Raw genomic sequence first — 14,489 nt, forward strand, 5'->3', positions numbered from 1 at the left:
CTATCTACTATAAAAACTTCCGTTGTCGTCGCCGTTTTCATCAAAGCAGCGAAAAATTACACAGCCCTTGCAATCGATGTTTTAGCATTAAACACACTACGTATAGATTTGTTATGTGTCAACCGACGCATTTCATCTACATTTATATATTGCTAAGTTTAGCTACTAAATATCTGCGTCTTTTATATTAAACCAAACAAACAATAAAAACAAATTAAAAAATACGAAAGTTTATTTGTTTATTTTTTATCTTTTCTATCCTATTTGACGACATTTATGTTTTCCGCTATCATGATAATGAATATCGCATGTACAATTGTCGTCGACAAATAGTTTTATGCAATAACTGTATGATTTCCGACGTCCATTTGTATAACGCACGTGTGCTTATGGCAAGATTATTTGTCAGTGACAATTTTACATGTGTTATTCGTTTATAGCTTACTACAAAACCTATAAATGTGTTCAAATTAAGGAGAATATGAAAGGCGGTGAGAAACAATCAATGTAACTTTTTTGAACCTTGAACAATACCTGTATTAATGCATTATAGAGAATATGGCTGTATTGAGGATGTTAACTTTGGACTAAATTGAAGAGGTTAGCTCCTAATATTTGCGTTTTTACTTATTATGTGAAAAGCGCGAAAGTTTATTGAACGAAATAAAATAATCTTATTTTTTGCTAAGAATTTTATTTCCGCAACATATTATTTTAATAAAATTCTGTAATTTTAAAAAGACGCGATTATTTGGAAGCTAAGCTGTTCAATATATAAATATATATGATATGCGTTTCTTTGAAACATCACTAATCGCTACGAGCACATCAAAATAACAATAATGACGTGTTTATATATTTACGCACACACTCTGTTTATTTCAATTTGTTTTTTTTTTGTTTCTGAAAATCTGGCTATAGCTATCAATTTAGCATTTTTAGCCTTTTTTTCCCAAAGATTTTGCTTCCAATATTTAGTAGAGTCTGACAAACCAATTAGAGCTAGTTACTGGACAGGTTTAGATACGTTAGAACGTTTTAAACGCACATAACTTTCAGATTGCAAAATAATTTTAAAAGATAAAATAATTTTTCGCAAATTTCTACGGCGCTTAACTTTCACATTATAAAAAACACCTGGGAAAAATGTATAGACCTTACCGAAAAGGGAAACATTTAACTGCTAGGGGTAGTGGAAACAACTGACGTTTATTAGAACGTTATCATTATAAGTTGATTCCCGACTATTACAGTCATTGGAATTACTACCTTAAATTAATTTTTTAATCTGAAAATTAAGCCTGTACTCGATGATAATCGCCGGAATAAATTACGACAATCTGAAAAGGAAAAATTTAAAGGCTACGGAAATAATTGTTAAGATCCGCCGCAGTTTTTTTTTTTTTTTGGTTTTCTCTTTTTCTCATGACAAAATGTTCCCTTCGAAATAAATGAACTGGATAATAACTAATTTTTAGTTCATTCTTTTATTTTCATTAACCATTACAGGAGCTGTCTAATAGGCCACCCTACCCTTTTTGAAATGGATGGCTTTCGTCTTGGGGAGGCTCTATATTTTTGACAATCTTCTGGGATTGACCTTTACTCCTGATCTGAAATGGAACATGTACATCAAGTCTATTGCCAAGGTCGATGGAAAAATAGTAGGGTCTTTCTACCGCTCCAGAAGATATCTCACTGCTGATGCAATTCTCTATATATATGAAAGCCAAGTACGTCCAAGGATGGAGTACTGCTGCCACATCTGGGCAGGAGCTGCTAAACACAGCATATCCTGTCTTGACAGAGTACAAAATAGACTTCGTAGCTTAATGGGGGTGCCCTTTTCTCTTCCCTGTAAGCTCTCTCCCACAGAAGAGACGTTGCGAGCCTGTCTTCGTTTTATCGTTATTTCCATGGCAAGTGCCCGTTTGAGCTCTAATCTCTGCCCCCACCCCGCCAATATTTTACGAAAAACACTCGTCTAGCTTAAATCACTGTCAATAATTTCCCCCAATCTTTATCTGTGCTTAAATCAAAACGTAGATTCCATGAACAAAGCTTCTTTCTTAAAAGAATACGCCTGTGAAACTCTGTTCCGTTTACTTGTTTCCCACCTGACTTCAACTTGGATGTCTTCAAGTCCAACATAAACAAATTCCTGATAAACCGCCTCCTTAAGTAAGACACTTTATCAAATCTCCATCACTAACGTTTACTACGATATTATCCCATTCATTACTGTACACGCAATAACCCTTATCCCCGAGTGGGTTCCGGGTCTTCATAAGTGGTGACTACCATGTAACAAAAGCACATAATCAAATCTCCATGTTAAAAATGAGTTTATAGATACTAACGCTGTTACTTCCTCAGTCTACATTCATTTTGACCACGCGCGAGAGTGCACGCTATTTTATTGGGCAGGCAGTGGCTTCCACTAACAACCGTAGTTTAATTCTTTTGTTTTTTTTTACAGGTGGGTAGGGGCATACTTCCTCCGGACAACGCGTGTACACGGGTCCTGCTAGTTTTGATAAAATAATGTAATTCTTAAATTACATATCGAAAAATCGTATAGAATTACGTCCCGTTATATAAAAAAAAAATAAACAAAGGAAATTTATAACGATAAAACGAAGTCAAAAGCTACATATCGAATAATCGAAAAATTAAATGAAAAATTAATAATAATAATAATAATAATAATAATAATAATAATAATAATAATAATTATAATAAATTAAAATAGCAAATTAAATCATAATAAAAATAAAAATTCAATAACAAATTAAATAATAATAATAATAAATTAAATAACAAATTAAATAATAATAATTATTATTATTATAATAAATTAAATAACAAATTAAATAATAGCAATAAAAGTAAATTAAAGAAAAAATTAAATAATAATAATGAATTAAATAACAAATTAAATAATAATAATAAATTAAATAAAAAAAAATAATAGTTATAAAATTAATAACAAATTAAATAATAATAATAAAAATTAAATAACAAATTAAATGATAATAATAATAATAAATTAAATAACAAATTAAATAATAATAATAAATTGAATAACAAATTAAATAATAATAAAGTAAATAAAAATTAAATAATAATAATAAATTAAATAACAAATTCAATAATAATAATAAAGTCATTAACAAATTAAATAATAATAATGAATGAAATAAAAAATTAAATAATAATAATAAATTAAAAAAATTAAATAATTATTAATTTAAATAAAAAATTGAATAATAATAATAATAATAATAATAATAATAAATTAAATAACAAATTCAATAATAATAATAAAGTCAATAAAAAAATTAAATAATAACAATAAAATATTTAATAAGAAAGTAAATAATAATAATAATAAATTAAATAACAACTAAAATACTACTACTACTACTAATAATAATAAATTAAATAAACAAATTAAATAATAATAATAAAAATTAAATAACAAATTAAATAATAATAATAAATTAAATAACAAATTAGATAACAAAATTAAATTAAATAACTAATTAAATAATTGTAATAAATTATATATAAATTAAATGATAATAATAATAATACATTAAATAAAAAAATAAATAATAATAATAATAAAAATTAAATAACAAATTAAGTAATAATAATATTATTATTGTTAATAATAATAATAATAATAAATTAAATAACAAATTAAATAATAATAAAAAAATTAAATAACAAAGAAAAAATAATAATAATAAATATAATAATAAATTTAATAATAATAATTATAATAATAAAGTAAATAACATATTAAATAATAATGATAATAATAAAGTAAATATCAAATTAAATAGTAATAATTATAAATTAAATAACAAATTAAATAATAATAATTATAATAAAAAATTAAAAACTAATTAAATAATAATAATAATAAATTAAATAAAACATTACATAATAATAATCAATTAAATAACAAATGAATTAATAATAATAAATTACATAAAAAATTAAATAATAATAATAATAATAATCAATTAAATAACAAATAAAATAATAATAATTATAATATTAATAAATGAACAAGATATTAAATAATAATAATAAATTAAATGATAAATTAAATAATAATAATAAAAAATTAAATAACAAATTAAATACTAATAATAAAATTTTTTATATCACATTTAATAATAATAATAATAAATGAAATAACAAATTAAACAATAATAATAATAAATTAAATACCAAATTAAATAATAATAAATTAAATAACAAATTAAATTATAATAATAATAATAATAATTATAAATTAAATAACTAATTTAATAATAATAATAATGGATTAAATAGCAAATTAAATAATAATAATAAAATAAAATAATAATAATAATAATAATAATAATAATAATAAAATTAAATAACAAATCAATAATTCGTTTCTTTCCAACAGACATTTTTAAACGCTGAATGTGTACACAACCAAAGAAATAGAAAAATTATCGATTTCATGTGCTTTTGCAGTATGTGACCCGGATACCCGGAATTTGTTTCTCAATCATGGCTCGGACTCGATTGGCAAATAAAAATTCGATTGGTGAAAAAAATTAGAAAGGATAGAATACAATAAATAAAACTAACAAAAACCTACCGAATTTTATTTTTTTTTAAAGAAAAGTTGCATTTTGTATTGGTTATTAAATTTTACGATTTATTGTTTTTTTTGCAATTATTTTTGTTCAGCAAAACCTATTTTGTTCAGGAAAAGATGTTTTTTATGCTGCAAATTGTACAGTTTTTTCTCCAGAAAACTTACATTTTTTGCAATATTTTTCTTGTCAACAGAAGTTCTTTTTACAAAATAAGATGAATGCTTTATTTGAAAACTATAAATAATTTGGAAAAAGAACAGTTTTTTTTTGTTACCATGATAATTTCTTTTATTGCGCTTGTGTGTACAAGTTTTACTCATCATTTCGCTTGATAGCAGTTTTGCCCATCATTTCGCTTAATAGCAGTTTTGCCCATCAATTTAGGGCGCTGAAAACGTACACAAAGGCAGAGAGATCCCAAAAGTAGAAATAATTGTCGATTTTGTTTCAATAAATAATAAAAATTCTAATTAAATATATTAAATAAACCATGACACACGTACGTTAAAAGTACGAACAATACATTATTAAATATTTCACAATCATATTTTACATTACAAGTTTAGATACTTTTCATAGAAAGGGAATCAACTCGATTTTAAAACTGAATAATTCACTTATCGTGACACACGTACGTAAGTACGTTAAAGCTGTTAATATATACTGTTCTCATCTTGAGTATAATTTTCACAATGTTTTCATCGATATAACATCCGGCCTTCTTTATGTTGGCGAACTATCGAACCCCAGAATCGGAAGAAGTGCATACCACCCTGTGGATTAAATATTCGATCTTAACTTTGACACAAAGTTTTCCAGATTCTAGAAAGTACATCCGAAATGATCATATTTTTGCCGGCAAGAAAACATGTACTCCATTGATAAACTATAATAAATACATAGTACGCCCCCGTTACACAAGGGTTCACAGTCATGCAGTCAGACACACTCACACTTAATCTTCAAAAGTATACATTTAAGAGCATTATATACAAGAAGTCTCCACACACACACACACACACACATCATATATATAGGTGTATATATATATATATATATATATATATATATATATATATTATATATAATTATTTCCCCAACCAAACAATGTCGAAGCTCGCAAAAGCCATGACTTCCAACAAACTGGAAGTCTAAGACTCGAGTTCCGGTTTGTTGTCTGCCATGCAATCTCTCAATCAATCTGCCATGCAATAAATGTATATATATATATATATATATATATATATATATATATATATATATATATATATATATATATATATAACTCCGTGTGTGTGTATTATGTATTTTGAGACTTTAGAAATTAAATCATATGCATTCTGTGAAACCTTTTTTGATCTAAACGTATTATGATATATGAGTCTACTATATTTAGGTACCTAAAGTGTTGTGATTACTATTAATACTGTTTTTATTCCCTTATGTAATATATACTTATATAGAAGTATATATATATATATATATGTGTGTGTGTGGATGTCTGTGTATTTGCCACTGTGTGAGAGTATACTATAGATACACGTGTATAATTTCTAATCAAATCATTGATTCTGAGACGAAGTAAATCTTTAAATGCATGTTTTCTGATCCGTTTTATGTTTTGCGGTTTTAGTGACGTTAGATATGTGACATGTTATACCTGTTCTTCTCCAGTTCTAGGAGGATAGTTAAGTTAACAGAAAAGCGATAGCCGAGGGATTAATCTGATTGTCGATGATTAGGGTTTTTTTTCCAGTGGCTCCGGCCCACAGTCTCACCGGTCCACCGTGATAATGGCCTAATCCCATTATAAATGGTTAACGTGTTTCGCAAGGTGTCTATCATTATAAAGAATCGCGAATTCACACATGATAATATATTTAGAAAAATAGAAATCCTCGTGTCCTTTACTGGTTTAATTATTGAGGAATCTGACGATGATTTGTTGTTGGCGTGAACTAATATTTATGTATGAAATGTCACGATGAGATTTTGTACGATGTGGGGCCTCTTCGCGAGGAGATTCTTATTGGGAAACACACGCATGTTTAGATATCAATGGGAAGCTTTACATAACTTTAAATCCCACAATCAATATTGATAAAATACATTGAATTTTACTGACATTCACAATTTACTTTACAGTTCTTTATATGTTCCATAACTTCTCTTTCGATAGACTTTTTAAATCTACCATGGCTTTGTTTTTCTATTCGTTTTTGTTTCACGACAGCAGTTTACATATTCATTTTAGTTTCGGATTTAATCCCGACACATTCACAAATCCCAGTTATCTAATTATAAAAGAAAAACCAATGAACCTTACACAAGGTCAATCAGTCACCGTTTTATCTGAATCAACAACGTCTTCAATGTCATCCTGTATAGTCTCTTCTTCATCAGTTCCGTTTTTATCGCAAAAGATGTCATCCTTTCTGTCTGGAATGGTTTTCCGTTCACTACCAGCTTTATTTAACAAGGTTTTTCGGTACAACGCGTTGGGTTCGAACGACGAATGCGACGAGTATCGTGAAAGAACGCTGGCATGCGTTGCTGTGGTTGATGACGTCATGTCAATGACGTCGGGCTTAGACTTGCCGGTCTTTTGCATTTTGCTGTATTTGCCCGTGACTGAGTGCGGGTTGATCACAGTGCCGTGGTAAGTGAGCGAACTGAAGTCCTCTTCGGAAAGCAGGCACTTGCAGAAAGTCCGTATGAAAATGCGTCGAAATTTCTGGCCGAATGCACAGTACAGCATAAAATTTATGGCACTGTTCAGTGTAACCAGGTAGTTTCTGAGGATCGACACGATCCGCCAGGCGTATTCTTCAGCCACAGTCTTCGTGTCGATAGCGTAAGCCATGTTATAGACTAAGGCCGGTACCTGACAGATCATGAACACTATAACCACCGAGACCAGCATAAGAGTGACGTTGTTCTCGCGAGACTGGCGCACGTTCATGTCCCGCCGCTGTCGTTGTGATCGCTTCACCGCCAGGATCAGAAAGATATTGATAACCGCAAGCGAGGTGAGCGGAATAAAACACATGATCGGTAAATAGAGGCACAAGAAGTACACCTTATGGTACACCTTGCTACGACCCATATCCGTCATTGCACCCATTACTTGCAAAGTTTCGTTGTTTGTGTCAAGCTGATACACTATCTCATATTCAAACCATCGTGATGCGTTGTAGATAAAAGAGAACACGGACACCGACAGAATTACCAGACGAGCTCTGGGGATAGTGCACATACTCGCCGCTCGTAAAGGATGACACACGGCAATGTAACGTTCAACAGTGAACGATACCGTTAACCATATTGTAGCTGTTTGCGCTACGAGCGCCGTTGGATATATATACACTACAACGAAAGGTTTAATGTTTGCATCGTACGATTCAGATACTGATGGTAATCCGATGAGAAATAATGTTACAATGAGGACGACACTATCCCACACCGCCAAGGCTCGCAGGTAACAATTGGTTGAGGAACGCATGGTCTGTTTAGTCAACACGATGATCGTAAGAAGATTGCCAATAAGGCCTAGGACAACAATAACTATGGAAGCGACACCCGTTAAATAATAATCTATTAATTTGAATTCATTGATTTCAGCTTTTGGTGGCAAGATAGACAGATTAGAGGTAATGTTGTTGCCGGGAGCATACTCCAGATTGGCTAAGATCGAAGGTGTCAAATTCGACAGGCTGTTATTGCGTGATGATAATGTTCCCATGTCGAATTTATTTCCTTTTGCGGGAAACATCCAAGAAAGATGAAGTTGGCGAAGATCCTAGACAGGATTAAGTCTCTTCAGGAAGATGCATCTGCAACAAAAAAGATAAATATTTAAGTGATAAATCTATGAAATAGGTGCACTCTCTGGAAACAAATATGTAAACATTTTATATTTTACAGAGTCATATTAGTACGATGGTTGTGACAAATATCTTTTTAACATGAAATATATGCAAATGTCTTTTACGTATCTGAAAAAAAAATGATAATAAACAAAAACTTCACGATACAATTGTACTAAAATCTTTGCGATGAAAATTATTGCGTAAATATATATTCATCTTACTGTTGCGAAGATCAGTTCGGTCTGATTATGCATAATACTAAAATCCTTGTAATCGTGTTAGTTTTCTAATGAAATATATGCAAATGTATTTTACATATCTGAAAATATAGAAGCAAATATTAGATTCAAGATACCATTTTACTAAAATGTTGGTAGCGAAATTATTATGTAAATCTGTTGCAATATTTGGGAGCTATAATGGGGTATGATCCCACACAGTCGGACGATTCTATTTATAAACGATGCTGTTAAGAACTGACGAATCAAATTAATTAACGTTCTGCTACCAACCAATCAGAAACCAGAGTTGCTTCATAAATATTAAACCTTTTCTGGAGCAATTTCACATGTTCTTTTCCCGGGTTTCGACACGGTAAGAATATTTTGTTCTGTGGAACTGTCTACTACAAACAAGTCACCTCCCAGGACTTGTGTGTAACAGCGAACCATCTGAAACTCAAAATGGCTTACACTTCTAGAGGTTATGGGCCCAGGAACGTCTTTATTTCGATGGATCCGAATCAAAATTCGAATTGTGGCAAGTTAAATTTCTGGGATATCTACGAATCCAAAAGCTACACTAGAAACACAACCTGAAAACAAAAAAAAAACCCGATTTCATTGAAAAGAACGCAACTGTCTTTGCGGAATTAATACAGTGTTTAGATGACCGAAGTCTATCACTGGTAATGAGAGAGGCCCTGGACGACGGCTACAAAGCATTAAACATATTGAGAAAAAAAAAACGAATCCACAAATATCATGAAATTAAAAATACACACATAAAAACACCAAAATCGAATTATACCCATGCCAGGAATAAAAAACGCAACTTTGCCAAAAGCAGGTTTTCTCCTAAGAAAAGTACAAAAATTATTTGTTATGATTGTGGACGACCTAATCACGGGGTTTTCCAATGTAGATACAGGACTTAAAATGGCGACTACATTAAAATGTAGAGAGCTCTGTTAGCGAACATACATTTTTATTTTCGTGTACATTTGATGCTTCAACAAACAATAATAATTTTCTTGTCGATTGTGGGGCCACGGCACATGATTACAAAGGAATCTGATTTTATCAATTTTGATCCCAACTTTAAGCCACAAAATCATTTTGTAGAACTAACTGACGGGAGTCGAGTCAATGATATCGCTTTGAAAAGAGGCAATGCGAAAATCTCGCTAAAGAACAATAAGGATAAACTGTTTCTGTATTCTGGAGAGCGCTCTTCTGGTCCCAAAATTTAAACAAAATATATTTTCTGTGCAGACTGCCACGGGACAATGGGCAGATATAAACTTTGGCCCCAATAAATCGGGGCTGGTGTGCCCGAATGGAACTGCATTCGACATTGGGGGGATGGAAGACTGTATTATTTGAATAGCGTAGTCCCATCAAAAACCGCCTGCCATGATCTACAGACATGGCATAAAATTCTTGGACACTGCAATATTCCTGATATCAAAAAGTCAGCGACTGTAGTTGATGGAATGCGAATACAAACATCAAAAAACTTCAACTGCGACGTCTGTACGCAAGGGAAAATGACAAACTATCAAAAAAAGATACCAGACAAAAAGGCCAAAAAAATCCTATCAATGGTACATTGTGACTTGAACGGTCCCGTAGAACCGATGGCCAGAGAACATTATAGATATGTGTTGAATTTCGTAGATGACCATTCAGGTTTAATAATGGTTTACTTTTTAAAGAACAAATCTGATACCCTGCTAGCAACTAAGAAATATCTAGCCGACATGGCCTCCTACGGTGAAATCAAGTGTATTCGCTCTGACAACGGTACGGAATTCACCAATAAAGACTTTGAACTTTTACTAATTAACCATCATATCAGGCATGAAACATCAGCTCCTAGATCGCCACACCAAAACGGGACTGCTGAACGTGCGTGGCGGACACTTTTTGAAATGGCAAGATGCCTACTCATTGAATCAAAACTCCATAAAAACCTCTGGACGTATGCACTTAGGGCGGCAGCTTATATACGCAACAGGTGCATTAACAAAACACTATCTAAAACTCCATATGAATCTTTCTGCGGTAAAAAAACAAATTTAAGCAGAATGCATATATTTGGTTCAACTTGCTTCGCATATATAGAGAAAAAGAGTAAATTGAATATTAAAGCCGACAGAGGTATATTTCTTGGATACGATAAAAGCAGTCCAGCCAATTTAATATTTTTTCCCGAAAAAAATAAAATAAAAAGAATCCGGTGTGTAAAATTCACAGACACGTTTAATTTTACAGACGAAAACCCGTCATATGAAGAGGATGAAATTATATTACCTCAAATAATTAGAACAAATTAAAACAATAAAAATGACGGAGATGGGAGTGTCCATGATGATGATGATGATGATGATGATGATGATGATGATAAAGTCGAAAGGTATCGCAAAAGAAATAGAAGACGACCCGATTTTTTTGTGGTCGACTACATAAAAGATTATCAAATCGACTATTGCTATTCAATAGAAAATGCGCCAAAAATTTTCAACGAAGCAATTAATTCAGAACATTGTGATGAATGGAAAATTTCCATGAAAAAAGAACTAGATTCCTTAACCGAAAATGATACCTATACGGTAGTGCCTCTCCCAAGAGATAAACATGTTATTTCTACAAGATGGGTCTTTACAAAAAAGAGTACAGCATCAGGCATAGAACAGTACAAAGCAAGATTTGTTGCTGAGGGGTGCTCTCAGATTTACGGTAAAGAATACTTTTCTACGTTTTCGCCAACCACAAACCTAACGACAATCAGAATTTTAATGCAAGTCGCATCACAACATGACCCAAACATCCATCAAATGGACGTAGTAATTAATTGTGATAATCAAGCCAGTATAGTCTTAGCACAGAACACGATAATCAACCAAAGATCTAAGCATATAGATATAAAATACCATTTCATAAAAAACGAGATAAAAAAGGAATCCATTATTTTGAATTACATATCATCAGAACAAAATATCGCTGATGTATTTACGAAACCGGCGACACGGATAAAACTACAACGTTTTTTCTCAATATGTTTAATGCTTTGTTTAAATCCTTCATTGTCGGTCGTGATAATTTTTGTGACAGTTTTGTTACTGGTTTCTGGGGATAGAATTTACTCAAAGCAAAGGACTTGTTACGATGACTCAATCGAGATACATCGACAAAATACTATCAAAATTTGGAATGGGAGAGTGCAAGAAACTCTCTACATCGGTCGAAAATGATATTAATAAAAATATACACGGATAAAGCTACAACGTTTTTTCTCAAAACTTGTTGGTGAATTCGACTGAATATATATTTTTTCTTTCACTGCCCTGTATGTATAAAGATTTCTATATATTAAAAATACAGACCATCGAAGTTCCACTTATGAGAAGGCTCTTACTTTTTTGCATGAATATCAGCGGAAACCCCTAGGGGTAATGCTCGGAGTATATAGTTTTCTATATATAAAAAAAATAGTCCTGGACAAGACGTTAAACTGTATCCATTTTATTTGTATTAATACTTTAACCTACTAATACTTTTGCTTAGAAGAAAAAAAAAATCTTTGTAATTTTCCTTTTTGACATTTGAACATAATTAAAAATGGCGTCTTTTTAAATGCTAAAATTCTAAGACCCAAATGATTTCTAATTTTTGTTATGTCTAAGTAAATATTAAAATATATATTTATTTTTGAGCAGAACAAACACAAGGGACTTCCCCATTATAAAAAATAGGGAGGATGTTGCAATATTTTGGAGCTATAATGGGGTATTTATTTAAATGCTGCCCACAACAGCATTATTTGGCACAAGGCCTGGAAAGTGGGAACCCCGCAGGCTCCCCTAAAGGAGAGGCACTTCTGCAATTTTAAAAATTGCCTGAGTAACCCCGTCGACATTCCCCGGTCGGGGCGCCTCAGGCAGCAAGCAATAAACTTGCCCCACCGGAAAGCCCCGGTGGCAAGGCCTGGGAGGGTGGACCTCCTAGGTATTACCCAGGCGGTGTACCTCAGTCTAACAGGTGCTGGACCGGTTCCCGGCCCCTCACCTGTTGGGCTGAGTGTCAAGTGACGAATCCTTGACGTATACTACCCTGTCTCCATGCAGCCGAAGCCGCTAGGTGACACATCCCATCAAAACAGAGTTGTAATGGGGTATTTATTTAAATGCTGCCCACATCAGCATTATTTGGCACAAGGCCTGGAAAGTGGGATACCCGCAGGCTCCCCTAAAGGAGGGGCACTCCTTCAATTTAAAAAATTGCCTGAGTAACCCTGTCAGCATTCCCCGGTCGGGGCGCCTCAGGCAGCAAGCAATAAACTTGCCCCACCGGAAAGCCCGGTGGCAAGGCCTGGGAGGGTGGACCTCCTAGGTATTACCCAGGCGGTGTACCTCAGTCCAACAGGTGCTGGGCCGGTTCCCGGCCCATCACCTGTTGGGCTGAGTGTCAAGTGACGAATCCTTGACATGTACTACCCTGTCTCCCTGCAGCCGAAGCCGCGAGGAGACACATCCCATCACAATGGAGGTGTAATGGGGTATGATCCCACACAGTCGGACGATTCTATTTATAAACGATGCTTCTAAGAACTGACGAATCAAATTAATTAACGTTCTGCTACCAACCAATCAGAAACCAGAGTTGCTTCATAAATATTAAAACTTTTCTGGAGCAATTTCACATGTTCTTTTCCTGGGTTTCGACACGGTAAGAATATTTTGTTCTGTGGAACTGTCTACTACAAACAAGTCACCTCCCAGGACTTGTGTGTAACAGCGAACCATCTGAAACTCAAAATGGCTTACACTTCTAGAAAATCAGATATAAAATCAGGTATAAAATATACTTTGTCAAAAACCATTCTTTTCCAAGTATATATAATACTAAAATTCTTGTAATCCTGCTAGCTTTCCTGGGTAACGATATTACATGAGACGTAAATTATAATACATGATATCTGTTTAAGACAATATATCACAAGAAATGACAAAGCGGCAATATTTATTTCCACATGATGACATCAGGTGGGAAGTTAGATCGACAAATTATATAGGATGACGTCAGCGAGGCTTATTAAACAAGTTGGTTATATGCTCAGCGATTGAGGAAATATGATAAATAACACGACACGTAGAAAAGATAAAATACGGTGAGATACGCGAAAGTCTTCATCTGTTCAGTCGAAAATGAATCTGCCAAAGAAATAAACGCATTTTTTGACATTCAAAGGCTTCATATTTTAATTAAATAACAGTGAAAAGGAGCCCTTCAAACTTAATCTTGTAACACAATTAAATTTATCAATACAACTGACGACACATGAAGCTAATAGCACATTTCAGTCAATCTAAAAAAAACCCCCAAAACTCATTCATCTGGAAAACAATTTCTGCGTCTAATCCTATAATATATTACTGTTAAAAAATCTGTATATTTATACTATGGTAAATTGCCGCAAGTAAATTACCTTAATCTGAAAGTAGTAGCGACGACATGAGTGGTTATTTGTAAATTTCAGATGCATTTCTAAAATCAATATTATTAAATATTAATTAATGGGATATTGCCAAACCTTACGTACAGTTACTTAAAAAACGTACAAAAAAAACAAGGAATGAGGTTATATTTCTATTTTTATTTTATTTAATTTATTATTCCTTCTTTTATTTCTCTCCAAATCTAAAGATGTAGGTTTTATGTGTTCTTTGTTCAGAAAAAACAAAATTAAA

General features: G+C 32.2%; 1 protein-coding gene across 4 annotated transcripts in view; it reads right to left on the minus strand.

The window, feature by feature from the left end:
* Window positions 1-6,678: 6,678 nt before the first annotated feature.
* LOC145284964 (FMRFamide receptor-like) overlaps window positions 6,679-14,489 on the minus strand; it is a 1,154,906-nt gene continuing 1,147,095 nt past the window's right edge. For 3 of the 4 annotated variants that reach the window (XM_080134067.1, XM_080134066.1, XM_080134069.1), the window contains one exon: window positions 6,842-8,482. In XM_080134067.1, coding sequence (XP_079990193.1) covers window positions 6,982-8,421 — 1,440 coding nt within the window. In that variant the 5' untranslated portion in view covers window positions 8,422-8,482 and the 3' untranslated portion in view covers window positions 6,842-6,981. Of the gene's footprint in view, window positions 8,483-14,489 lie in introns of all 4 variants that reach the window. The other variant, XM_080134068.1, reaches the window with a different exon arrangement.

The sequence above is a fragment of the Euprymna scolopes genome, chromosome 9 (assembly GCF_053919585.1).
Source record: "Euprymna scolopes isolate OS-2025 chromosome 9, ASM5391958v1, whole genome shotgun sequence".
In the NCBI taxonomy this organism is placed as follows: Eukaryota; Metazoa; Mollusca; class Cephalopoda; order Sepiida; family Sepiolidae; genus Euprymna; species Euprymna scolopes.